The sequence below is a fragment of the Aythya fuligula genome, chromosome 24 (assembly GCF_009819795.1).
Source record: "Aythya fuligula isolate bAytFul2 chromosome 24, bAytFul2.pri, whole genome shotgun sequence".
Taxonomy (NCBI): Eukaryota; Metazoa; Chordata; class Aves; order Anseriformes; family Anatidae; genus Aythya; species Aythya fuligula.
The window spans coordinates 1,692,332-1,718,257 of NC_045582.1; the positions used below are offsets into that span (position 1 = coordinate 1,692,332).

Sequence of the window (25,926 nt, forward strand, 5' to 3'; positions counted from 1 at the left end):
CCGGCACGGCAGCGGGCACGGCTGTCCCACAACAGCACGGCAGCGGGCAGGGGTCCCCCCCAGCCCCTTCTCACACAGTGACCCCAAAGGGGACACCGGGATAGCCCAGCTGCCCTCCCAGTTTGCACGGTTTTGAGCCTACTGGTTCCCAGTAAGCGCAGTGGAAGGGAAGCGCCGCAGCTCTGAGGTGTTTTGGAGGCGGCTCTGCAGAGCACGAATACAATTTTTAATATATTTTTTTTCCCCAAAAAAAGTTCCCTTTCCACAAAGAGGTGGTCAGGGGGAGCCAGAAGAGGACGTTCCCGTCACCTTGCCACTGTCACCCCATGTCCCCAGCTGTCCCCAGGACACGGGATGCGGGGCTGAAAGCGAAATTCCCTATCCCAAAAAACTCCTCCACGGCCGGGGTCCTCCCCGCTCGCTGGCAAACCAACCCCGAAAATAGCGTTGGGACAGCCTTAAAATTCAAAGCACTTTTATTAACATTCGCGGATCAGCTTCTGCTTGCTAAGAAAGCAGCAAAGGGGGCTCGGAGGAAGCCCCCGTCCTTGGAGGGAGCAGTCACCAGCCGGGTTGGTCTTAAAAAATAAAACGCAAACAAACGACAAAAAAAAAAAAAAAATACACAGAACAAAACAACTTGGTTTTGATCAACTTTATACAAACGAACCTTATGTACACTCTCTTTTTTTCCCCCATACACCCCTATTTATATAAGGCAACATAAATAAGATCCTCGGGACTGTACAACACATATGAACACTTCTTAAAACTGCACTTTCTGCTTTTAAAAAAATAGCATCACTCTCTTAAAAAATAGTAAAGAGGTTTTTTTGTGTTTTTTTTTGTTTTTTTTTTTTTAAATGTGTTGTCGACTTATTTAAAAAATAGGCATTCTGCTTCGCCGTTAGCTTAAATGACAGATGGAGGCACTGTTAGAAAACAGACACTAGCACAATTTTCTCTTTAAAAAATAACTTAAGCCATTCCTGAACAGTTTAAATATTAAAATATTCCCCCCCTCCCTCCCCCATTTTTATGTTTTATTTTTTATTTTAAATTTTTAAATAACCACCTCGTTGTCTGAGCATTGTCCCGGGTGATCCCCATGAAGCTGCCGGGGCTCCGCAGCCCCAATCCGGGCTGGGGGTGCCGGGTGGCACCCATGGGACACCCACGGTCCCGCAGCCCGGTGCCGGTCCCCGCTGGGCACTGGATTTTGGGTGCTGTGAAGGCAAAAGGCGTCCCGTGCCCTCAACTCCTTGGGCACCCCCCAGCCGTCTCGCTTCCTCCTCCTCCTCCTCCTCCTCGCCATGGCTTTGGTCCCCGTTGTTTCCATCCCAAGCAGGGCTCCGGGTGCTCCTCGGGGACCCTGGCACGGAGCAGTCGCCCCCAAAACGGCTCGCCCCAAGGTGGGGGCACCACGGCCGGTGGGGAAAAACGCGGCTCCCGGGGGGCCGTTGCTTTTTGGGGGGGTGATGGAAAAAGAAAAATACACGAGGAGGATTCGCCCCCTTTTCCTCGCCTTCCCTTGGCGTGGAGCTAACGAGTTTAACCCTTTGCGGTCCTGTTGTTCCTGAGATGAGAGTATAGGATATATAAGTGTATACATAGGGGTGTGTGTACATGCGTGTCCTGGAAACACTTTAAAACAAAAAAAAAAAAAAAAAGAAGAAAAAAAAAAAAAAAAGTGGGGGGGGAAAAAAAAGGAAGGAAAAGGAGTCCTGCCACTGTCTCTCGTTCCCTTAGTAGACTGCGCCGGGGTTGGGGGGAGGCCCCGGGGAGGTGTGATGCATCGTGGCGGCCGGCGGCGGCTGGTGGGGTAAATGGGGTCCGCTGAGGGTCTGCGGGTGGTACCAGGGGTTGTGCTCGTCCAGGAAGCCGGGCGAAGAGCTGTAGGGGAGCGGCTGCGGGAGCGGGGTCCGGCCCGGCGCGCTGCCGTGCGAGTTACTGTCCCAGACGGCCGGGGAAGGAGGGGAGTTGCAGGCCATGGAGTCGCTGTTGTTGGGGCTGTGCTCCAGCGGCACCTCGCCGTTCTTGTAGAGCTTCTTGAACTTGGAGCGGCGGTTCTGGAACCAGATCTTCACCTGGCAGGGAGGGACAAGGGGTGAGTGCCCCGCGTCGGCTTGCAGTGGGGTTGCGGGAAGGCACCCCACGGGTTTGTGTTATTTTTTTTTGGGGAGGGGGTAGTGGGGAACCCGGACACGCGGCACATCGTGGGAAGCCACCTGTGTAGGGGGGCTGAGGGGAGCCGGCACGCAGCAGGTGCCGTGGGGAGCCACCTGTGATATGGGTGCTATAGGGACACCGGACACGCCATGGGAAGCCACCTGTGATATGGGTGTCACGGGGACCCCAGACACAATATGGGAAGCCACCTGTGATACGGGTGCTATAGGGACCCCGGAGATACTACGGGAAGCCTCCTGTGATATGGGTGCTCTAGGGACCCCAGACACCCCACGGGAAACCACCTATCCTATAGGCGTCACAGGGACCCCAGACACCCCATGGGGAGCCACCCATGCTGTGGGTATTTGGGGACCCCAGACACACCGTGCACCATAGGAAGCCCCCGATGACACGGGTGTGACAGAGATCCCCCACACCACGCACCATAGATGAAGCCACCGACGGTGCGGGTGTCGTGGGGACCCCAAACACCCCATGGGAAGCCACCGACGGTGTGGGTATCGTGGGGACCCCGGGCACTCGGTGCACGGTGACAAGCCACCCGGGACGTGGGCGTCGCGGGCCGCCCGTCACGCCATGCATCACGGGACACCGGCCCGGCACGTCGCGCGTCGGGAGCGTCCCCGGCGCTGGGTGAGGCCGCGGCGCTGGGCGCCCTTGGGCCCCGGGGAAGGGGCGTGGGGGGTTGGGGGGGAGGCGGTGGTTGTCACCCAAACAGGATGTCCCTCTGGGAGCGGGTGACGCGCTCCGTCAGCCCTTTGCCGAGTGTCCCCGATTGCTTCATCGCCCAAGGGAGGAGGAGGAAGGCCGCGCCGGGGAGCGCCGCGCCAAGGGCGGCACAAGGGCGCCGGCGCCGGCCCGCAGGCAGGGAGGGCACCGGGACGGGGACGGGGACGGGATGGGACACAGGTTTGGGGTGGCCGTGCCGCGGTGGCAGCCTGTCACGCCAGCGAGGACACCGGGTTGGGGTTGTCCTCGCGCCCGACAAGCCTCAAAAGTGAAGGTTTGGCCCCAAAGCTGGGAGGCAGCGTGGGGAAGGAGGAGCCCCTCTTGCCCGTCCCTTCTTGTTGGGTGTAGCCCAAACTGGCAGCCCCCCGACGGCACCTTTGGGTGCTCCTGGCCCCAATTCCAGTCTCCCACAGGAGCTTGGAGTTGGGGTGCCAGGAGGACAGACAGAAGGGGAGCCCGGGCAGGAGGAGCAGGGGCTGGACCCGGCTGGATTTAGGGCAAATGAGCCAGGATGTGGGGTCCTGAGCACCCCATCCGCAGCACCCCGTGCTCAGCACCCAGCTCAAGCGCCCTGTCCTGAGTGTCCCATCCCGAGCACCCCGTCCTGCCTGGGATTTCACATCCCGGGAAGCCGGGTGCTGACCCAGGACACTTCCAAGGACCGGGGCAGGATTCGGCCCCTCCTGGGTAACCGGGCAGAGCGGGGGCTGAGCTGGGGCTGGCTGCGGAGATAAACCCCGAAATTTCGGATAGGGGCACGGCCGGGATCCGTCCCCTCTCTCCGCTCCTGCCCTCCTCTCCCCCGTCCCTTTGGCACCACGGATCTGCTCCCTGCAGGGAATCCCAGCACCCTGCAAACGGGCAGCACCCACCCCTGGGGTCCCCCAAACCCCCCCATCCCTCCCCACATCCCAAAGGGACGGCTTCATCCGGAGCCGCGCCGAACCCACACCGACTCGGGGGTTGCAAAAAGGAGCGGGGGTACAGCTCCAACTCCCCCTCCCGCCTCTCCCCCAGGGCTGTGGCTGGGATTTTTTTTTTTTGGGGGGGGGGGGGCTCAGCCCTTACCTGGGTCTGGGTGAGCCCCAGCTGGGCGGCCAGCTCGGCGCGCTCGGGCAGCGCCAGGTACTGGGCTTTTTGGAAGCGGCGTTGCAGAGCCGCCAGCTGGTAGCTGGAGTAGATGGTGCGGGGTTTGCGGATCTTCTTGGGTTTCCCGTTGACCATCCGCACCTCGGGCTCCGGCTCCTCCTTCACCGACACTGGGCACAGAGCGCAGAGGTGAGGACGGGGCTGGAGAAAAGGTCCCAAAACAGCCCCCGAAATCCCCTCCCCAACCCGAGGTCCGCAGCACCGGAGGGGGATGAACCCAAAACCTCCCCGTCCTCCGCTGGGAACAAACAACGCACCGGCAACCCCACAACCGCTCCGTCCCCAAGTTAAAAACACTTCATTTTTAATTTTTTCAGGGGAGGGCACAACCTCACTGAGCTCCCAAGCAAAGGGGGGGATAGGATACGACCCCAATTTCCCGGGCATCCTACCTGCGTCCTGGGCTGGGAGCTGCTGGTCCCTGAAGTGGCCGTACTGGCGGTAGGAAGGGCTGTAGGAATAGTCGGATTTGGGCGAGTAGGTGCCGGCGGCCCCGATGCCGTTGAGGTTGAACTGGTGGTAGGGGTAGTGGCCGACGGGCTGGCTGTAGGACTGGCCCGGGTAGTAGTCGTGCTGGCCGGTGTAGTAGCCCAGGTCGGTGACGGAGGACTCGGGTAAAGTGGGGGAGTCCTTGGAGGCGGCATGGCAGCTCAGCGAGCCCGACAGGTCGGTGAGGATGCTGGAGAGCTTCTTGTCGAAGGAGCCGCTCATCGCTGGAGCAGGGGGGGGTGCCAGCCCGGCTGGGGACCCCCGGCTACCCGCGCGTCAGGGGGCCTGGCGTGCCCAGAGCCGGCTCCAAACGCACGGCTTCTGGCGAGGGAGCAAGAGAGAGACTGTGCCCAAACCTCCAGCCCCGGCCGCCTGCTTAAAGCCTTTAATTATGGAGCAGGGCAGGGTGGGTGCGCATTCCTATTGGCTCCAGAAATATTGCCTGGGAGGCAAAACAGGCTCCTGCCTCCTGTTTTTTTTTTTTTTTTTTTTTTTTTTTTTCCCTTCTCTTTCTTTTTTTTTTTTTTTTTTTTCTTTTTTTTTTTTTTTCTCTTCTCCCCCCTCTCTCAAGAAACAACAAAGAGTGGGTGAAAGAGGGAGAAGGGATAAATAAAGATCGCAGGCTGCAGGAGCTGGGGAGGAAAGGAAAGGAAAAGAGGGGGGGGGAGGCAGGCAGGCAGGGCCCCCCCCCCCCCCCCCAGGGCAGCAGGAGGTGATTTGGGGAGGGGGTTGAGAAGGGGTCGTGGTGCTGGGGGTGCTTGGAGCTAAGGGGGGGGAGGTTTGGACAGGGAGTGGGGGGGGCACGGTGTAGGAAGGCTTGGGGTTAGGGAGTGGGATGGATTCGGGTTTGGGGCTGGGGGGGGGGCTGCAGGGTGAGACCTCCTCCCCAGCTCCCACCTTCCCCCAGCAGCTCCCAGTGGCTCCCAGTACAGCCCCCTCCCCAGGGCACAGCCCCCCCAGACCCCAAAATTTGCTGTGCGCCCCCCCCACCTCTCCTGCACCATGGGGACCTCGCTGCCAAACCCCCCCCCCCCCAGGGCTGCCCCCCCCGGGCTCTGCACCCCTCTTCCAGCCCCACTCAGGGTCCTGACCCCCCCGCTGCCCTAAAAGCCCCCCCACAGCGTCACCCAGCCCAGCCCCCCCAGGCGAGGCCCTGCCACCCTTGCCCACCCCCGGGGCTGTCCCCAGCCCCCCCCCCAGTCCCCCAGCAAGAAGGGGAATAGAGGGGGGATGGGACTGGGGGGGGGGCTTTTATTTTGGTGGGGGGGTCTCTACCTCTCCTGGCAGGTTCTTAACCCTAAGAAAAGGGGCTGGGGGGGCTGGGGGGGGGGGGGGGATTCTGAAGCCTGGCTGGGGCTTTTGTGTTGTTCAATGAAATATTTGCCACCCCAAAACCCCCCCGGATGTCCCCCAAAAGGCACTGCCCCCCCCCCCAGCCCCCAGGTGCCCCCCCCCCGGCGGCGCAGCGCGGTCCAAGGGCGCCACCAGGCGGCCACGGCGGGTACTGCGCGCTCCGGGGGCCGCGGGTTCGAATCCCGGCCCCGCCGCCACCGGGGTGGGGGGGTTGGGGGGTGGGGGGGGAGAAAATTGGGGAAATTATAGAAATTGGGAAGGGGACGGAATAATTTGGGATGGGATGGGATGGGATGGGATGGGGTGGGGTGGGGTGGGATGAGAATAGAAGTAGAATTAATCAAATAAAATAGAATTTGAAAAGATTAGAACAGGATTTGAAAATAAGTAGAAATAGAAGTAGAAGAATAGAATAGAATAGAATAGAATAGAATAGAATAGAATAGAATAGAATAGAATAGAATAGAATAGAATAGAATAGAATAGAATAGAATAGAGGTGATGTACAGGTGATGTAGAAGCAAAACATTAGAAATAAAACTTTAAAATAGAAGTAAAATATTAAAATAGAAGTAAAAGAGTAGAATAGAAGTAAAATGGAAAAGAATGGCCTAGAAATAGCACAAGCTAGGGTAGAAGAGGAGCAGAGATCAGCTCCGGGGGGGGAGCAGAAGCCTGACCCCGAGGCCGTGTCTGGGGGCAGGGGCTCCCCTCCCGGCACGGGAACCCTAATCTGGGATTAATGAGGGATTAATTCCGAGGGGACAGAAATGTTTGGGATGAGCCCAGCCCTGCCGTCTGCCCTGCTGGGAGCTGCGCGAGGGCCTCCCTGGGGAGGTTCCCAAGGTCCCAGGGGAGCCGCTGGGACGTCCCCAGGTCCCCGGCCCAGTTGTCCCAGTAGCCGACCGGTCAGCGGGACTGGTTTGTGCCCCAAAATGGGTCCCGAGGCAGGACGAGGCGGTCGGGGAGCTGCTCGGAGAGCGGCTCGGGAGCACGGGGCAAACAGGGAGCAGGTCTGTTCGGTCCCCAACCAGTTTGGGACTGGGAGATACTGGTGCCTGCGGCTGCCCAAGGCTGCTCCTGCTGGAGCCCCAAATTGGGGAGCTCGTGGATAACACGGGGGGGTGGGGGGGGGTGCCCAGAAGTGGCAGAAGTGGGTGGCTTAATTGGAAGCGGCTTAGAAGTGGCTTAATTAGGGCACCGGGGGAGGGTCCCTAGAAAAGAGGGGGTGTCCCTGTCCCAGAGCCGGAGGGGGGAGCGTCTGGGGGCGGGGGGGGGCATCCTTGGTCGGGCTCCCAGCGGCATCCTCGGTCGGACGGCTCCATCTAGCGGCGTTTTGGGTGCTGACACCCCCCCCTTTGGGTGCTCACACCCCACTTTGGGTGCTTACCCCCCCCTTTGGGTGTCCACCCCCCCCTTTGGATGCTGACCCCCAACTTTGGGTGCTGACCCCCCCGTTTGGATGCTCACAGACCCCCTTCGGTCCTGACACCCCTTTTTGGGTGCTGACCCCCAACTTTGTGTGCTGACCCCCCCCTTTGAGTGCTGACCCCCCCTTTGGGTGCTGACACCCCCCCCTTTGAGTGCTCACCCCCCCCTTTGGGTGCTCACACCCCCTTTTGGGTGCTCACACCCCCCCAAGACTCAACACCCTCCCCAGGGGCCGTAACACCTTCCCTGGGGGATAATCCCCCCCCCCTCCAGGTATAAGCACCCCCCTCTTTGGGTGCCAGCACCCTCCCTTTGGGTGCAAACATCCCTCCTTTGGGTCCGCCGCACCCCAAAATGACCCAAAGGCGGGGAGGGGGGACAAGGGACAGGGGAGGGGGCACCAGGGGGTGGGAATCTTTTTTTTTGGGGGGGGGGGGGGCACAGTGCTGGCAGTGCCGCGGTGCCAGCCGGTGCCCGGTGCCATCACCCTTTAGGGTGACACCGGGAAGTGCTTGGGGTGGGGTTGGGAGGGGTTGAAGGGGGGGTTGAGGGGGGGTTGAGGGGGGGTTCGGGGGGGGGTTGAGCAATTCCCCGGCAGGAATTTTGGCCTCAATTTGGCACAAACATGCCTGGAGGCCCCACGCGGCCTACGCCGTTTGGCCTCCTCGGGGCTTGGGGGGGGACAAAATTGGGCTGTGCAACCCCCACCCCCACCCCATGAGACCCCTGTATCGAGGCTGTGGGATCGGGGAGGTCCCTTGGGTGCCCCCCCCACCCCCACCCCACAACCGGTGCCGCAGCCCCCATGGGTGGGAGGCTCCCGGGCACGGAGCCGGCACATTCCCGGCGTTCCTGGGCAGCCGGGAGCCGCCGTGGGAGGCCGGGGATTTTTTTGGCCCCCCCAAACCCCCCCCAAAGCCCCCCCAAAGCCCCCTCGGACCCCCCAGCAGAGGCTGAGCCCCCAACCCCTCCTGCCTCAGTTTCCCCCCAGCCTTGAAGCTGTGGCGGAGCCCCCAGGACCCTTGAGGGGGGGGGAGGAGGGAGGGGTGCCCCCACCCCATAATTTTGGTGCCCCCACCCCATAATTTTGCTGCTCCTGCCCTGTGGCCAGGCTGGGGGTTGGGGGGGGTCCCCACTCCCGGGGGGGTCCCAGCGTTGGTGGTCCTGGTGCTGCCCGGAGGGGGCTTATCCTGGGGGGGGGGGACGGGTCCTGACTTGGAGGGCTCAGCCTGGGCGGGTCCCATGGGGGGGTGCATGCACAGGCGTGCGATTGCACAAGCGTGTGCACACCCAGGTGGGTGCTTGGGTGGGTGGCTGCTTGCACACGTGTGTGTCTGTATGGCTGGCTGCTTGCACACCCAAGTGCATGCCGGTGTAGCTGTGTGTTTGCACACGTGTGCACGCCCAGGTGCATTCTGCTACGGCTGGCCACTTGCACACGTGTGTGCACGCCCAGGTGCTAGCGGGTGTAGGTGTTCACTTGCACACGTGTATGCACGCCCAGGTGCATCCTGGTATGGGCGACTGCTTGCACAAGCGTGTGCACGCCCAGGTGCATGCCAGTATTGCTGGCTGCTTGCACATGTGTGCACGCCCAGGTGCATGCCAGTATAGGTGTTCACTTGCACACGTGTGTGCACGTCCAGATGCATCCCGATATTGGCGACTGCTTGCACAAGCGTGTGCACGCCCAGGTGCACGGCACTACAGTTGCTTCTTGCACATGCACGCACACCCAGGTGCACGCTGGTACAGGTGCTGCTTGCACACGTGCACACACCCAGTTGCACGCCAGTACACCTCCCCCTTGCACACGCGTGTGCACGCCCAGCTGCATCCTGGTTTGGGTGACCCCTTGCACACGCGTGTGCACACCCAGGTGCACTCCAGCAGCCCCCCTTTGCACACCCCCTTGCACACCCAGGTGCGCGCCCTCCCCACCCCCCCCGCGCCCCGCCCCGTGCCCGCGCGCCCCACCCTCGCGCATGCGCCGTGCCCCCCCTGCAGGTACCGGGAGGAGGAGGAGGAGGAGGAGGAGGGGGGCGCGCGGCCCCTTTAAGGGGAGCGCCCGGAAGGGCGCGCGCGCGCGCCCCTCCTGACCACGCCCCCGCCCTGCCCCGCCCCGCGCGCCCGCAGCGCACCGGCACCGTGCGCGGCGGCGGGAGCGGGGGGTCGGGGTCCGGGGGGTCGCGGGTTCGAATCCCGGGGCCGCTTCCTATTTTTTTTATTATTTTTTTTTATTTTTGGGGGGGGCGGGGGGGGGGGCCATGGCGCGGCCCCCCGGGGTGCTGGTGCTGGGCGCCCTGCTGCTCCCCGCCGCCGCCGCCTTTAACCTCGACACCGTTTTCCCGGTGCTGAAGGAGGGCGCCGCCCGCAGCGGCTTCTTCGGCTTCTCCGTGGCGCTGCACCGGCAGAGCGAGCGGCAGGAGCGGTACCTGTGAGTGGGGGGGGGGGGGGACCCTGGGGGGGGCAGCTCTATATGGGGGGGGGGTAGGGGTGGGGGTCTGGGGGGGTGTGGGGGGGTTGGGGTGCACCTGGGGGAGGTCCCCGAGGGGGTTTTGGGGGTTCCCGGGGGGGCCTGGGGGGGTGGGGGAGGTGTTGGGGGGGGGCTAGGTGCGAAGGGGGGGGGGGAAGGGGGAGTGGGGTGCAGAGATTTTGGGGTCTGGGGGGGGGTTGGGGTGGTTTGGGGGAGGGTTCAGGTGTTGGGGGGGGGCAGAGCGTTGAGATTAGGGGAAGTTGGGAGGGGTGGGGGGACTAAAAATGTACCCCCCCCCCCAAAAAAAAAGGGGGTTGTCTGCCCCCCCCCGTGGCTTTGTGCTCGTTAGGGTGGGGGTGTCCCGGTCCCACCAGCACCCTGGGGTGCTGAGCACCCACTGCTGCCCCATCCCGGTGCTATGGGGCAGAGGCTGCCCCCTCCCCTCCCCAACCCTACCTGCGGCCCCCTCCCTGACCCCCCCCACCCCATAGGGAGCAGCACCGGGTCCCATCCCGCTGCGGGAACCCACGAGCTGCAATTCCCCATAGCTCAGCCCCCAGCAGCCCCCTTTTATCCAATGCACCCCAAACAAACCCTAAATCCGACCCCAAACCCTAACCCTAAATCCCAAACCCGTCCCCAAACCCTAACCCTAAAACCCCAAACCCATCCCCAAATCCCTCCTGCTGGCAGCCCCCTTGCTGCAGGCATTTGGGGGCAGGCAGCCAGCATGATTTAGGTTTTCCTCGCCTAGGGGCACCCATAGGGTGGCACCCAGGGGCTCCCTGTACCCTATAATATTTTTTTTTGGGGTGGGGGGACACCGGTGGCGGAGCAGCTGGGGCGCGTGCTCCGCATGCCAGGGATGCATTTAGGCTCTCACCCGCTATAGGGTGGCCCTGTTGCTGTCCCAGGAGAGTGGGACAGGTGGGGGTCCCTGGGGGGGGTCCCTAAAAGTGAGGTGGGGGGGGGGACGTGGGGGCAGAGCGGCTTCGTGCGGTGTCGGTGGCTGCCGCTTTGACCCCAATGGGGTCCCTCATCTTGGGTCTGGAGCCCATTTTTGGGGTCCCCTGAGGTTTGGGGGGTGAAATCCTAATGTGGGGGGGGTGCTTTGAAGCCCTTGGGGGGGGGGTGCTTTGCCACCCCCCTTGGGAGCGAGGAGGGGGCTGCGGGATGCCGGGCGCGCGTCTCCGCTTCCCCGCGGCGTTCGGGGCGAGTGCGGGCAGGTTTTGGGGAGGAAACCTACAGAAACCTACAACTTGAGCGAAATACCCCAAACCTGAGAACCACCCCCTGATCGGGGGGGTGCCACCTTCCTGCTGCCCCCCCCCCCCCCCAGCAGGATCCGACCTTTGCTCGGCGTGGTTGGGGTGACAGCGGGGTGACAGCCACCCCCTTCCTCCTGGGGTGTCTGCGGTGTGTGTGGGGGGGGGCACAGCCCTTTATTAGGGTGGGGGGCACCCCAAACCCCCTCCCCCCCCGGCACCGGGTAGCACCGGGGCGTTGGCTCCCCAGCCGTGCCCTTTGCTGGCTCCAAAGTGCAGGTGTGTGCAGGGTGGGGACAGGAAGGGGGGGGGACGACGCTTCCTGCCCCATTCCCCCCCCCCCACAGCAAAATTTCGGGGTGCTCTGCCCCCCGTCGTCCCCTTCAGCAGACCCCCACTGATCCTTAGGGGACCCTATATTGGGAGGGGGGGCAGCCAGGGGGGACCCCCGCGGTGTCCCCATACCCACAGAGGTGGCTGAGGGGGGGGGGTTTGATCCTTGTTCCCCCCCCCCCGGCTGAGGTTTGTTTGCTCCTGGGGCCAGGTGGAGGCGTTATCAGCGATAACCGCACAGCTCCCTCGTTAGCGGGGTTAATTAACACAGCTCCCTCGTTAGCACAGCTCACACGGCTCGGAGTGGGGGGGGGGGGGCCTGAACAACACGGGGAAACTGAGGCACGGAGAAATGGGGGGGGGGGATAAGGCAGCCCCTCTATTTGCCCCCCCCCGTGCCTCAGTTTCCCTCCTGAGGGAGTGGGGGGGGGGCAGAGCCTCCAGCAGCAGCTCCCAGCTGGCAGCCGGGGGGGGGGGGGTGGAAATTCTCCAATTTTTTAATTTTTTAATTTTTTAATTTTTTAATTTTTTAATTTTTTAATTTTTTAATTTTTTAATTTTTTAATTTTTTAATTTTTTAATTTTTTAATTTTTTAATTTTTTAATTTTTTAATTTTTCAATTTTTCAATTTTTCAATTTTTTAATTTTTTAATTTTAATTTATTTATTTATTTATTTTAATTTTTTTTTTCCTCCCCCCCCTCCTCCAACCCCTCCCCCCCACACACACCAGCCGGGGCCTGTCGGGAGCTGCCGGGGGCTGCGGCGCCTTGGCAGGGGCTGAAGCCGCTGCCCCCCCCCCCCCCCCCCCCTCGCCCGCCTCCTCTGTGCTGCCTGCATCAGCAGATTTGGCTGAGCAGGGCTTTTTTTTTGGGGGGGGGGGGGGGTTAAAAGCCCCCCCTCCTTCCTGATGCTCCCGTAACAGCACCAGAGGTGGGGATGGGGTGATGGGGGGGGGGATTTGGGGTTGGCCCTGAGTAGCAAGGCTTTTGGGGGGGGGGGATATGGAGGGGTATATGGCACATAGCCAGCTTTTTTTTTGGGGGGGGGGCAAGCGGGGAGCTGAGCCCTTTGGGGCCGAGCTCAGCCCCATATGGCTCCGATCCCCCCCCCCGGGGTGTTGGTGCTGTGGTGTGGGGTCTGAAGGGGCCCCCCCTTCATCCTCCAGGGCGGATTAGGAGGGGGCACGGCCTCCAGCATTCCTCCATCCCCCCCCCCCCCAGCAATTCCCCCCCCCCCGAGCTTGCTCCATGGGCTGGAAAGGACGAGCACGAGGCCTTGGCTCAGCCCCATCCCGGCCCCCGCTTGGGCTGGGACCCCCCCTTTTTTTTTTTTTTCTCTTTATTTTTGCTGCCACAACCAGCCCCGTGCCCCCTCCCCCCTCCCCTTTTTTTTTGGGGGGGGGGGGGGGCTCCAAAGCCCTCAGCATCCTCAGGCCCCCCCCCAGCTCTGAGCATTTCCCTGGCGGCTATAGGGGAGCCTGGGCTGGAGGCAGGGGGCTGGCTTTTTGCCCCCCCCCCCCTCTTTTTTTTTTTGGGGGGGGGGGGGTGTCAGTGCCCCCCCCAGGAGGGGCACAGTGCTGGCAGGAGCCTCCTGGGCTCCCTGACTCACAGCCCTGAGTCACTTCCTCGGAGGTGAGCAGCGGGCAGAGGTGCCCTCCTGTTATTTCAACCCCCCCCTTCCCAAAATAATGTGGGGGGGGGGCAGAAATGAGGGCTCCAAGCTCCTTAAAACACCCCCCCACCCTCTGGGTCCCCAGGGGACGGAGCATCCCAGGAAGGATGCTCTGCCCCCCAACCCCATTTCCATCCCTTTTTTTTTTTTGGGGTGGATTCTGCAGCTGAGCAGCTTCCCCCCCCCAATTTTTTTTTAATTTTTTTTTTATTCCCCCCCCCCCGATCCCACTGGCTCGGTGCCTGTCCCGGCGTGCCGGGGCCGGGGCCGCCTGGGGCCCCGCATTCCTCCTGCGCTTGGGCTTTGACTCAGCCCGGACGCGCCCGCGCTGCCGGCTGCGGTGCCAGCTTTTTTTGGGGGGGGGCCACGTGCCCCTTTTCCTGTCACCCCCCACCCCCAAAAAAAAAAAAAAAAATTATATAAAAATTAAAAATTCATCCCCATCTGCTCAGGATGGCCATTGGGGGGGGGGGATGCTGAGAACGGGCCGGCTCGGTGCACCGGTGCCCCCATGGGATGCGCTGGGCACCTGGGCACCGCTGTCTGTCCCCCCCCCTCGTGGATATGTCCCCCCCCCCACCATGGGCTCAGGGACGCCGTTTCCTGCCCTGGCACCCACGGCCGTGCCTCCTCCTCGCCATTGTCCTCGGGGCTTCCCGGCGGAAAGGCCTGGCCTTTCCGCAGCCCCCCCCCCTCGTCCTCCTGCTGTCCCCCAAGTCCCCCCCCCCCAGGTACCCCCGTGTCCCCCCTCCCTAGGCACTGATGGGCTTGGGGGGGCCCTTTTATTCTGCATTATTATTAACCACACATCATCCATCCTGTGGCATGCCAATGTGCCCCCCCCCAGCATGGCACCGCAGTGGGGGGGCTGAGTCACCCCAAAAGCACCCCCCGGGACCCCCGCATGGGGTGGGACGAGCTCAGGCTCATGCAAGCAAGGGCTGGGCTTGGGGAGCTTTGGGGGGGGGTTGTGTGTGCTGGTGTCCCCCCCCCCCTCCCCGGCTGGGCTGTGTTTATCGCAGCATTCCTGGGCTGGCAGTGCCGGGGGGGGGGGCGCGGCGAGGCTGTCGGATGGGACGCAGCTGTGGTGCCGTGGCTGAGAGGGGGGGGGGCTGCGGCTGTTTACCCAAATGGGGCCCCCCCTTGGCTTCCCCCTTTCCTAAGGGGTTGTCTGCCAGGCTGGGGGGGCCGCAAGCTGTTCCCCCGTATGCTGAGGGGGGGGGGTCAGATGGGAATTTGGGGGCGCAAAGGAGGGCGCCCTGCGTTCCCGCGTCCTCTTTGTTCCCAAACTTTGGGGTTTTCGGTGCCCCCTGCCCCGTTACCACCTCCAGCCCCCCCCAAACCCCCTGCTGTGCCCCCCCCCCCCCAGATTGCTGGTCGGGGCTCCCCGAGACAAGGACCCCCAGAACGGCACCAGGACGGGCGCCGTCTACGCCTGCCCCCTCTCCGCCTCCACCGGCGACTGCCAGCGGCTCGACATCGAGCTCAAGAGTATGTGAGCGCCCCAAAACCACCCCGGGACACCCCCCTAAAGCCTCCCCTTCCATGGGGGGGGGTCCCCCACTTTTTATTACGCTGATTTTCCCTCGGCCAGGCGAGCCGGACAAGTACATCATCGAGGACATGTGGCTGGGGGTGACGGTGGCCAGCCAGCGGCAGCCGGCGGGGAGGGTGCTGGTGAGTGCACCCCATTTCCCCCCCCCCAAAAAAAATAAATAAATGATGTGCACCCCCATTTCCCTGCACACACACGAACCCAGTTCCAGCCCTGTGGTGGGAAATGGGTACAACTGGGGCGTGGTTGTGGGGGGGGAGCAAGAGCTGGGGGCCCCCGGGAGCTGGTGGGGTGCCCGCTGGGTATATTGGGGTGCATTGGGATTTTTTTTTGGGGGGGGTTGTGGGGCTGGGACTACAGCTCCCAGCATGCAGTGCAGTAGAAGGGGGCTTGGGGGCAGGCTGCTTGCTGTGGCAGAGTGTGCTGGGAGTTGTAGTGTTTGGGGGGGGGGGATTCCTGCATCCCAAACCGTGCCCCCCCCCCCCCCGCTGGCACAGGAGATGCTGCAGAACCCCGCTGCGGGGGCTCCCCATCACCTCCCCCCATCCCCCTGGTTTGGGTGCCAGCACCCAGCCCCCCAGCCCCTTGGGGTGCACCGGGCTGATGCTCACCCCCAGGGTTTAGGGCAGGGGGGGGCAGCAGCTGGGTGCTCCCCCCACCACCTTCCCCATCCTTCTGCCATGGCGCACCGGGGGCACCGCGCTGCCCATACATCAACACCCCACGACCCTATACCAAACCAGGACGCCCCCCCAAAGCTTGGGGAGGAACCCCCTGCCCCCCCCCCCCCCAGGCTCATTTTTAGGGTTATCCCTACAGGCTTGCGCCCACCGCTACACCCGGGTGCTGTGGTCGGGCAGCGAGGACCAGAGGCGCATGGTGGGGCGCTGCTACGTGCGGGGCAACGACCTGCGCCTCAACCTGAGCGACGAGTGGCAGACCTACCACAACGAGATGTGCAACTCCAACGTGGACGCGGAGGAGACCGGCATGTGCCAGATGGGCGCCAGCGCCGGCTTCACCTCCAACATCGTTTATTTCGGGGCGCCCGGCGCCTACAACTGGCAAGGTGCACGGGGCTGGGGGGGGGGGTTGGAGACGTGCGAGGATCTCCTCGTGCGTTCCCGTGAGCGCATTCCCTCGTGGCGTCCCCGCACGGGGGGGCTGAGCGTGCACATCCTTGTGCAAAATTGTGCTTGTGCAAAGTTGCACGCGTGCGCTGAGCTGCACGTGCTTGTTCAAGGTGCATCGTGTGCGTGTCTCTGCACCGCTGCACGGAAGCATCTCCGCGCGCGTTTGCACGCACGCACGGCCGTGCACGCGCTCGCTCGCGGGCGTGCGAGGGGAGAGGGTGCCCCCTGATCACCCCCACCCCGTCCCGTTGCAGGTACCAACTACATGCTGATGCGGGAGACGTGGGATCTGCACGACTTCTCCTACCCCAATGAGAAAAACGGCAACACCTACATAGGTGGGGGGCAATGTGGGGGGCGGTGTGGGGGTCCCCTGGGTTCCTCGTGGGGCTGGAGGGGGTTTGGGGTTGAGGTTTGGTTTGCTTTGGGGTTGGGGTTTGGTTTGGTGCCTGGAAGAGGGGGGAATCGTGGGGGTTCCTACAGCACCGTGGGGTCTAGGGGGGCTTGGAGACCCCAGGGATGGCGCGAGGGGGGCCGGGGTGGGGTGGGCATCACGGGGTTGGGGTGGGGAGGGCGTCTGGGATTTTGGGGTGGCCGACGACGGGTTTTGGCCGCAGGGTACACGGCGGAGGTGGGCAGCGGCGTGCTGCAGAAGGACGCGGTGACGGTGGTGGCGGGGGCCCCCCGGTACCAGCACACGGGCGCCGTGTACCTGCTGAGCACCAGCCCCCAGAACACGCTGGAGAAGAGCCTCGTGCTGCAGGGCCACCAGGTCGGCTCCTACTTCGGCAGCGCCGTGGCCCTGGCGGACCTCAATAACGACGGGTGAGACCTTCTGGGGGGTGGGGGGGTGTTTTGGGGTCCGTCTCGGGGCAGCCCCCAAGGATCTGAGGCGTTTCTGTAGCTCACGGCGTTGGGGGTGCTGCTTTGGGTTCCTGGGTTTTGGGGTCTTTTTGGGGAGAGGCGTCTTGCTGCGGCTTCTGAACCCTTTTGGAGGGGCTTCTTCTTCACCATGGGGGGGTGTTAGGGGTATGGGGGGGGTGACACCGTCCCGTATCCCAGTCCCTTTGTCCCCACAGGTGGCAGGACCTGGTGGTGGGAGCCCCCTACTACTTCCAGCGCAAGGATGAGGTGGGGGGAGCCGTCTACGTCTACATGAACGAGGCGGGGGGCTTCCAGCCCAGCTACAGCCAGAAGCTCACCGGCCCCAGCTACTCCGCCTTCGGCTTCACCATCGCCAGCATCGGGGACATCAACCAGGACGGCTTCCAGGGTGAGGGGACGGGGGGGGCACCAGGCTGGGGGGGCACTGGGGCCATTTATGGGGACGTGCGGGGGTCCTGTGGTATGGGGAGGTCCCGCTTCGGGGGGTGGTGAGGGAGGTTGGGGGGCTCCGGAGGGGTTGGGGGTGAGCAGAAGGGGATGGGGGCACTGTGGGTGGGGGTGTCTTGTGTTGTTTTTTTTTGGGGGGGGGAGGTTCTGGAGGGGCTGGGTGGGAATTGGGCACGGGGAGGGAATTAAAGAGGGGGGTGAGGATGTTTCAAGGCGCTTTGTGGCAGCCCCTACCCCACATCGGAGGGGCTGACCCCTCTTCCCCCCCCCCCCCCCAGACATCGCCGTGGGGGCTCCGTTCGAGGGGGCGGGCAAGGTCTACATCTACCACAGCAGCGCTGGGGGGCTGCGGGACAGACCCAGCCAGGTACGGACCCCCCCAAAAAAATAAAAAGGGAGCTCAGGGCTGCCTTTGAGCATCCCGTCCCCCAGGCTGGGACGCAGGGGGCTCGACCCCCAAATCCGTGGGGTTGATGGGGTGCCGGTGCCCCCCCCCGGTTCCTTCCCCAAGGTGGTCAGCGGCTCGGACCTGGGCCCCGCCAGCATGAAAACCTTCGGGTACTCGCTCAGCGGGGGCATGGACGTGGACGGCAACTCCTACCCCGACCTCCTGGTGGGCAGCTTGGAGGAGAGGGTGGCCCTGCTCAGGTAGTAGGGGCGCAGAGGGGGGTGGGGGGACTGGACATGTACGGGAGCCAGCGATTTGGGATGCTCAAGCAGCCCCCTGCTCCCCCCCCCCCAGGGCTCGCCCCGTGCTCAACATCCTGGACAAAACCTTCACCGTCACCCCCAGCAAGGTGGATCCCGCCCGCTGCACGCCCAGCTCCTGGTGAGCCCCCCCCCCGGGCACGGCAGGCACCGGGGTGGTGGCACGGTGCCGGGGGGGGGGGCTCTGCTCATCCACCCCTTTTTTTCCCCCCCCCCCCCAGCATCACGGTGACCGTCTGCTTCTCCTACAACCAGAGCGCTGGCAGCCCCAAGTACAAGGAGCAGATCAGTGAGTGCACGGGGGGGTGCGCACGGGGGGGCACGCGTGTTTGTGCAAGGAGGTGTGCAGAAAAGGTGCCTGGAGGGGAGCGTGTGCACGCACGTGTATTTTGGGGAGGGGTTTTGGGGGTGTTGCACGCACTAAAACACCCGTGCTGGTACGTGGGGGGGGTGCGCAGGGGGTGTGCGTGCACCCAAGGGTGGTGCTGGAGGCGTCGTGCGCGTGCAAGGGGGCACCCACGGCTCGGCTCCGCTCCCCTCGCAGCCCTGGAGTACGTCCTGGAGGCGGACAAGGAGCGGCACCCGCCCAGGGTGAGGTTTTTGGGGACGTCCTCGGCCACCTACCGCGGCGTTTTCGCCATGCCCGACACCCGCTGCGAATCCAAGGAGCTGCTGCTGCTGGTGAGCGCGCGGGCTGGAGCCAGAGGGGACAGGGGGGAGCAGGAGGGGAGGAGAGGTGGAAATGTGTTGGCCGTGGGGTTTTTAGGGTCTCACGGCGGGGCTTTGCTGCGATTTGTTGACCCCCCCCGCTCCGTCCCTCTCCCTGCAGGAGAATATCCGGGACAAGCTGCACCCCATCGTGCTCTCCATGAACTACTCGCTGGTGGAGAAGCCCAGGGAATTCAAGCTGGGTCCCCACTCCCTCGACGCCTTCCCAGTCCTCAACCAGGACCAGTCCCACGAGAACGAGACCAAGGTGGGCTGCCCGCGCCCACCGGGCTACGGGGACGGGACCAGGGGGGCACGGGGCGTGACATGGGGATGTCCCCGTCCCCCAGATCGAGTTCCAGAAGGAGTGTGGCTCCGACAACAAGTGCTACAGCAACCTGCAGCTGCAGAGCGCCTTCGTCAACGAGCAGAATCAGTCCCTGCCCAGGTGAGCACCGGGGTCCCAGCACCAATCCTGGACCGTGCCGGGTTCCCCGTCCCACCTGGGATGTTTTGGGGGGGTTGGTGGCCCCCCTGTGTGCCTACTGAGTTTGGTGTCCGCAGGCTGAACGGGACGCAGGTGCTGCAGTACAGCCGGGACCTGCGCAAGCTCCACCTGGGCGTGAACATCACCAACGTGCCCACCACCGACTCCAACGGCGAGGACGCCCACGAAGCCCAGCTCAACGTCACCGTGCCCCCCAACCTGCTCTTCTCCTCCGTCCGCCCGGTACGGGGCCGTCCTCGCATCCTGGGGGGGGTGGAAAGCTCAAGGGTTTTGGGTCTGGGGGGGGTCCTGAGCCTGTTTTTGTGTTTTTCTTTTTTTTCCTCCGCAGAGCGGTGCCTGCACCTCCGTGGAGGAGACGGTGCTGTGCGAGCTGGGCAACCCCTTCAAGAAGAACCAGAGGGTGAGCGTCCCCCCCACCTCGTATCCCACCCCCCCAAACCTCTCCAAACCCGGGCTGGGGTCTTTGGGGGGGGGTCCTCGTGGCTGCTCCACGGCCCTGGGTGTTGCAGGTGGAGCTGCTCATCACCTTCGAGGTGAACAGCATGGCGCTGGACACGAGGGAAGTGCTGGTCTGGCTCGACCTCTCCACGTGAGTGTCCCTGGGATGTGTGTGGGGGGGAAAAAGGTGCTGGGGGGGACGGGGGGGGCTTCTCCTGGGCTTGGTGGAGACCCCCCCGTGGTGGATGGCCCTGGAAAAAGGAGCTGGGAGGGATGGGGGAGGGCTTCTCCTGGGCTTGGTGGCACCGGTGTCGTGGGGTCAGCACTCCAGGAAGGGGTTTGGGGGGGCTCTTTGGGCAGGATGGGGAACCCCAAATCTGGGGGCATTGCAGGGGGGGCTCCCCACACTGCTGACCGCCCCCCGGCACGGTTTTGGCAGGCAGAGCACCCAGGACGACCTGCAGCCCGTGCTGGCCAAGCTGCTGGTGGATTACAGCATCCAGTCCTCGCTGACCGTGTGAGCGCAGCCCCCCCTTGTCCCCCCCACCTCATCCCCATCCCAAATCCACCCCGGGGGTGCTCCCTCACACCCCCCGTGTGTCCCCCCTGTGTCCCCAGAGCCCCCTCGCACGCCCAGTCGCACTTCAGCGGGGTGGTGGTGGGCGAGTCGGCGATGCGCAGCGAGCAGGACGTGGGCAGCGCCCTCGCCTTTGACTTCCAGGTGAGATTTTTGGGGGAAAAAACGCACATTTTGGGTCGGGTGATAGGACAGCTCCATCCCCCGGTGCCACCCGTGCCCCGCAGGTGTCCACCAAGGGCGAGGCGCTGGGCGATTTGGGCACCATCCTGCTGGGTTTCGAGTGGCCCTACGAGGTCCCCAACGGGAAGTGGCTCCTGTACCCCACCGAGATCCTCACCGACGGCAACGGCTCCTGCCGGCCCCCCGGGGGGGTCATCAACCCCCTCAACCTCACGGTCGGTGGCCTCATCCCACCCCTCGGCCCCCCTCCCGGATGGAGATGTCAAAGCGGGCTCTGATGCGGGGGGTTTGTGGGTTTTTTTTGGGGGGTTTTGTGCAGCTGCTGGAGGACGGGACCCCCCCGCGGCGCAGGCGGGAGCTGGGGGCGGCCGAGCCCGTGGAGCCCCCCCTGACCCTGGCCACAGCCAAGAAGGCAAAGTCGGAGGTGCTGCTGGTGAGCGGGGGCTGTGGGGGGGCTGTGGGTGCAGGGGAAGGGGGGGGGGTGCTCTGTGTGCAGCTGGGTGTGTGCAGGTGGTGACCCCAAAGTGCACACAGTGACCCCAAACTGCACGTGTGTGTATACAGTGACCCCAAACTGCACATGTGGTGACCCCAAACCACATCCGTGTGTGTGTGTAGTGACCCCAAACTGTGCACGTGGTGACCCCAATCTGCACGTGTGTGCATACAGTGACCCCAAATTGCATGTATGGTGACCCCAAAGTGCACGTGTGTGCGTACAGTGACCCCAAACTGTTCACAGGCTGACCTCAAACTGCATGTGTGCTGACCCCAAACCACACGTGTGCCTGCTGTAACCCCAAACTGTGCATGTGTAGTGACCCCAAACTGCATGTGTGTGTATGGTGACCCCAAACTGTGCACACAGTGACCCCAAACTGCACGTGTGTATGTACAGTGACCCCAAATTCTGCATGTGGTGACCCCAAACTGCGTATGTGTGTGTACAGGGACCCTAAATTGTGCACGTGGTGACCCCAAACTGCATGTGCTTGTGCATGGTGACCCCAAACGGCATGTGTGGTGACCCCAAACTGCGCATGTGTGCGTGTAGTAACCCCAAACTGCACACGGTGACCCCAAACTGTGGTGACCCCAAACCACACGTGTGTGCCTGCGGTGACCCCAAACTGTGCACAGCGCCCACCCCGCCGCAGTCCCACCCACCCCCCCCATACCCACTTGGGGTCTGTGGCACTGTGCCCCCCACTGAGCACCCCTGTGTCCCCCCCATGTCCCCCCCCAACCCCAGAGCTGCTCCCAGGGCACCGCTCGCTGCGTCTGGTTCGAGTGCCCCCTGCTCGCCCCCCAGCGCCCCACCACCTTCCGCGTGCGCGCCCGGGTGTGGAACAGCACCTTCATCGAGGTCAGTGCCCCCCCCCCCACAGCCCCCCAGCACCGAGTCCTCGGGGTTTTCAACCCCCTGGCGCCGTCCCCTGCCCTAATTCCCCCCCCAAAAAAAAATCCTTGCACCCCCCCCTTAGGATTACAGCGACTTCGACCGGGTGAAGGTGGACGGCACGGCCACGCTCTTCCTCCGCACCCACGTCCCCAGCATCAGCATGAAAAACCACACAGTGCGGGTGAGTCCTCGCCCTGGGGGGGGTACTGGGAGCACTGGGAGCTTCCCCCCACCCCGCCCCAATTGAGTTTTTTATGTTTTTTTTTTTTTTTGGGGGGGGTTTCTCCCAGTTTTCCGTGGACGTGGACTCGGAGCTGACGGAGGAGCAGCCGGCTGAGATCGCGCTCTGGCTGGTGCTGGTGGCCGTGGCGGCCGGGCTGCTGCTGCTGGGGCTGATCATCCTGCTGCTGTGGAAGGTGAGGGGGGGCGCACCCGGGACCCCCCCCCCTTTTTATAAAGGGGGTGGAGGAGCCGTGCATCACCCCCGTGGCTTCATCTCGCGGGACGGACCCGTGCGAGCTGCTCCCGCCACCAAATATTCGGGGAGCCGAAATCACCCGGTGCCGCGGCACCCCCTGGTCCTTTTTTTTTTTTTCTTTTTTTTGGGTGGGGGGGCTACCTGGTTGTGTGTGGCCCCCCCTCTGGGGTCTGCAGGTACCCTGAGCCGTGTCGCCCTCCTCCCCGCAGTGCGGTTTCTTCCGTCGGGCCAGCACGCGGGCCATGTACGAAGCCAAGGGCCAGAAGGCGGAGATGCGGATCCAGCCGTCGGAAACCGAGCGGCTGACGGATGACTACTAGCCCGGGGGGGGGGGGAGCCACCCCGCTGCGCCCCCCCCCCCTTCCCCCGTCACTCCCCCCCAGCACCCGCGCCGCCCGCCCGGTAATGCCCCCGCACCCCCGGGGTGGCTGCGGCCATCCTCCTCTTCCTCTTCTTCCTCATCTTCCTCCTCTTCTCCAGCTTCTCCGCTCTTCCCTGCAGGGCGCGGAGGGGGGCTTTGAGGGTGGGGGGGCTCCACGCAGCCCCCCCAGAACCCCCCCAAATCTTCCCCCCCTCCAGCACTGGAGGCTGGGGGCTCCGCTCTGCCTCCGCAGCCTCTCTCCGCCGTCTCCTCTCCCTCTTCCAGCCCCTCGCTGACCCCTTTCCCCCCCCCAATTTTATTTTTTTAATAATTTAATTTTTTTTTAATATTTTTTTTTTAAATTCCCCCCCCTCAGTGCGACTTCTTCCAGCGGACTCGCTACTACCGGGTGATGCCCAAGTACCACGCCGTGAGGATCCGGCAGGAGCAGCGCCGCCACCACCCCCCCGCCCCCGGCCTCCTGGCCCCCCCCCGCCCCAAAAAGCACTGGGTGACCAACTGGCAGGAGCCAGACAAGTACTACTGACCCCCCCCTCCCAAATTTTACCCCCCCCCAGCTCTTGGGGAGTGCCTGGACTTCTTGGGTTTACTTTGCACAAGCCCCTCGCTCCCTGTTTCCCCCCCCCCGGCGCTGGCTTTGCACGCTTTGGGGGGGGGGACACACACAACAACCCCCCCCCAAGCAAAATCTGTCCCCCCACACACCACATCCTCCCCCCACTGAGTGCCTTCTGCCCCTGGGGGCCTGTGCAGACACTCCTCCCCCCCCCCATGGGTCTCCAGCTGGGGGCACGTCCTTGCCCCCCCCCCCCAAAATTCTTCTTTTGCGCTGTGCCCCCCCCCAGCTTTGTGCTCTGTGGGGCTGGGGGGGGCTCGTGCCTTCTCCCCCTGCCTCAAGCAGTCCTGGGGGGGGGCTCACTCTGCACCTTCACCCCCCCCCCTTTTCTGCCTTTTCCTGCTGGGGAGGTGCTGCCCCCCCCTCAGTTGTAGCCCCCCGGAGGGGGGGTTCCTCTGTGTCCCCCCCCCCAGTGGATGGAGCTGGGGTTAAGTTATTCCGTGTCTCTTGTGCGTGTTGAGCCCCGGAACGGGGTTGGTACTGGGGGCTGGGGGGGCTCTGTGACCCCCTCCCAGCCCATAAATGTTTCTCCCCCCCCCCCCCCCTTGGTGGGGCCCAATAAAGCCTCGCTTTGGGATTTGTAACCTCGTGTCTGGTCCATGGGGGGGGGACAGAGAAGTTTGGGGTGGTGGGAAAAGGGAGAGGGAGGGGGAGATGCTCTTTTGGGAAATTGGGGGGGGGCAGGGGGCTTCTGGGGTAAAAGTATAGGGAATGGGGAAAAAGGAGGCCCAGGGGAAAAATGGTCCCAATGAAGTGGGGGGGTGTCAATGCCCTAGGTGGGGTTTTGGGGGGGGCTCCTCCCAGGTTGGGATTATTTGGGGGTGGGGGGGGGGGTTTGCTCCTGTTTGGGTTATTTGGGGCATTTCCCCCCACCACACTTTGGGGTTGGTGGAGGGGATTCCCCCGCTTTGGGGTTATGGGGAAAGGCGGCTGCTGTGGGCTGCCAGCGAGGATTTAATGCCTGCAAAAACCCGAAACACGCGGGGCACAACCTGGGAGAAACATTAAAAGGCACACAGGGGGAGTGGAGGTTTCTATAGGGACAAAAAAGGGGAAAAAAAGTCATTTTTCTTCCTGGTAAAAGAACACGGAGTGGTTTCTGAAATGGGAAACCTAAGAAGGTCTCTCCCTATTCTGTCCACAAAGAAGAAAGGTTGGAAAAGGAGGTAAAAGAGGGGGCACCTGGAGTTGAACCAGGGACCTCTTGATCTGCAGTCAAATGCTCTGCCACTGAGCTATACCCCCTTGGGTTTGCAACCAGAAAGGCGCAGGAAAAAAAATACAGAGCCCAGATTTTATGCCCACTGGGTAGATTTTCTTAATTTATTTGACAGCCTCCTTCGTATTAAAATGCACACCAAAGCGTATTCAGAGCATCCAGACAGGAGACAAAGCGTGGAAGCACTGAGGTCTCTGGGCTGATCAAAACCACGACTCCTACAGCCCAGAAGGCAGCATCGTGCCTTTGCTTGGTCACTGACACGCATACGAATTGGGCTGAGTTTTTAGATTAATTTGGGGTTTGGGTTTGGTTCAGAGACCAGCCCTTTGGCCAAACAGTAGCTCCCAGGATCTAAAAATGAGGCAAACGCCTCGTCCTTATTCCTGAAAAAAGCACAATCCTTAGGGGGCACCTGGAGTTGAACCAGGGACCTCTTGATCTGCAGTCAAATGCTCTGCCACTGAGCTATACCCCCTGAAACACCCCTTTCATGAGGTGGTTTTAAAAGCACTTACACACAGCCAGTGTCTGACCACGGGTTAAGATTCATTAACTTGGCAGCAGCCTGGACAGGGCAATGGATGTAATTTCTGCAAAGAGTTACTAGAGAAAAATCACAAACTTACACAAAAACAGCACAGAGCTACTCAGAGCAGAAGCCCTGAGCTTTCCTGGGCCAAAAGCAGGCTGAAAAAGCACAATAAAAAGAGGGGGCACCTGGAGTTGAACCGGGGACCTCTTGATCTGCAGTCAAATGCTCTACCACTGAGCTATACCCCCTGTGGCAGCCTTCTCCACAGCTGGAAATTTTCTGCTCATTCCAAACAATTCCAGCACGATTTAGTGAAGTACTCCCAGCACTAAAAACACTGACAGAAATACCTCTCTGCTCACAACCTTCATGGTGCCGCTCCTCTTTCTCTTGGCAGTCTTCTTCTTGATGCCTGGCTACCTCCACGTCTGCCAGAGGACGTTCCCTGCAGTGAGTCCAGGGGAAAGCTGGCAACTGAGAAGCCCCAGATGGACCTTTTGGGGTCAAAAAGAGGAGAAAAAGGGGAGGGGGCACCCGGATTTGAACCGGGGACCTCTTGATCTGCAGTCAAATGCTCTACCCCTGAGCTATACCCCCACCTGGGCAGCACCTGCTGCATTCCAGGCCTTGTGCTCACAGCACCTGCGACACGGCTCCCGCAGGAATTCCCTCTCCTTGGCCTCCTCCTGGCCTCACCAGCCCCAGGCCTCGCTCACAGGCTCCTGGGGGACACGCCAACCACTCCCCACTCTGCTTTCCCTTACAGCACCTCACGACAGGGGAGAAAAACACACCACCTGGAAGCACCCACCTCAGGAGGCCTCCGAAGGCGCTCGGCCGTGCCCCTGTGTGCTCAGGGCCTCACCCAAACCTTGCAGGGAGCAGCTCCGGTGCTGCCTGCGGCCTCGCTGCCTTCCTCGCTGACTGTCCAGAGGCTGCAGGGAAGGGAGACGCCGACACCCGGAGCCTCGCCGCCGCCTTCCAGCCGGGCCGGGCCCTGTGAGGACGAGCACAAACGTTTTATTTAGCACCGGGCAGACATCAAAGGCTACAGGGTAAA

The 25,926-nt window shown here is 62.7% G+C and overlaps 2 protein-coding genes and 4 non-coding genes across 6 annotated transcripts; 1 reads left to right on the forward strand and 5 right to left on the reverse strand.

Moving 5' to 3' along the window:
• Positions 1–1,745: 1,745 nt before the first annotated feature.
• On the reverse strand, positions 1,746–4,782 carry DLX3 (distal-less homeobox 3). Its single transcript, XM_032202951.1, has 3 exons — positions 4,464–4,782; positions 3,991–4,181; positions 1,746–2,087 (listed from the first exon to the last, which is right to left on the reverse strand). Exons 1-3 carry the CDS (start codon positions 4,780–4,782, stop codon positions 1,746–1,748), a joined length of 852 nt encoding a protein of 283 aa, XP_032058842.1.
• A 4,829-nt stretch (positions 4,783–9,611) lies between these two features.
• On the forward strand, positions 9,612–22,476 carry ITGA3 (integrin subunit alpha 3). Its single transcript, XM_032202906.1, has 25 exons — positions 9,612–9,781; positions 14,462–14,583; positions 14,687–14,769; positions 15,467–15,716; positions 16,035–16,118; positions 16,398–16,605; positions 16,860–17,053; positions 17,391–17,479; positions 17,624–17,760; positions 17,855–17,941; positions 18,042–18,109; positions 18,365–18,501; positions 18,650–18,796; positions 18,879–18,976; positions 19,093–19,258; positions 19,365–19,436; positions 19,546–19,625; positions 19,914–19,991; positions 20,093–20,195; positions 20,279–20,449; positions 20,554–20,667; positions 21,487–21,600; positions 21,719–21,817; positions 21,927–22,052; positions 22,324–22,476. The coding sequence occupies exons 1-25, from the start codon at positions 9,612–9,614 to the stop codon at positions 22,432–22,434; spliced, it is 3,108 nt and encodes a 1,035-aa protein (XP_032058797.1). The 3' UTR covers positions 22,435–22,476.
• Positions 22,477–24,285: 1,809 nt separating this feature from the next.
• On the reverse strand, positions 24,286–24,357 carry TRNAC-GCA. Its single transcript has one exon. It is a non-coding gene; the product is annotated as a tRNA-Cys (tRNA).
• Positions 24,358–24,737: 380 nt separating this feature from the next.
• Positions 24,738–24,809, reverse strand: TRNAC-GCA. The gene has a single exon. It is a non-coding gene; the product is annotated as a tRNA-Cys (tRNA).
• A 233-nt stretch (positions 24,810–25,042) lies between these two features.
• On the reverse strand, positions 25,043–25,114 carry TRNAC-GCA. The gene has a single exon. It is a non-coding gene; the product is annotated as a tRNA-Cys (tRNA).
• Positions 25,115–25,391: 277 nt separating this feature from the next.
• Positions 25,392–25,463, reverse strand: TRNAC-GCA. The gene has a single exon. It is a non-coding gene; the product is annotated as a tRNA-Cys (tRNA).
• Between the last annotated feature and the right edge of the window lie 463 nt (positions 25,464–25,926).

Excerpts from the sequence above, each read along its gene's own strand:
- DLX3 (XM_032202951.1), bottom strand. The coding sequence starts at position 4,782 with ATGAGCGGCTCCTTCGACAAGAAGCTCTCCAGCATCCTCACCGACCTG. Across the intron at positions 4,182-4,463 it reads GCTCCCAGCCCAGGACGCAG|TGTCGGTGAAGGAGGAGCCG; the intron begins GTAGGATGCCCG and ends CTCTGTGCCCAG. Across the intron at positions 2,088-3,990 it reads TGGGGCTCACCCAGACCCAG|GTGAAGATCTGGTTCCAGAA; the intron begins GTAAGGGCTGAG and ends CCTCCCTGCCAG.
- ITGA3 (XM_032202906.1), top strand. The coding sequence starts at position 9,612 with ATGGCGCGGCCCCCCGGGGTGCTGGTGCTGGGCGCCCTGCTGCTCCCC. Across the intron at positions 14,584-14,686 it reads GCTCGACATCGAGCTCAAGA|GCGAGCCGGACAAGTACATC; the intron begins GTATGTGAGCGC and ends TCCCTCGGCCAG. Across the intron at positions 14,770-15,466 it reads AGCCGGCGGGGAGGGTGCTG|GCTTGCGCCCACCGCTACAC; the intron begins GTGAGTGCACCC and ends TTATCCCTACAG.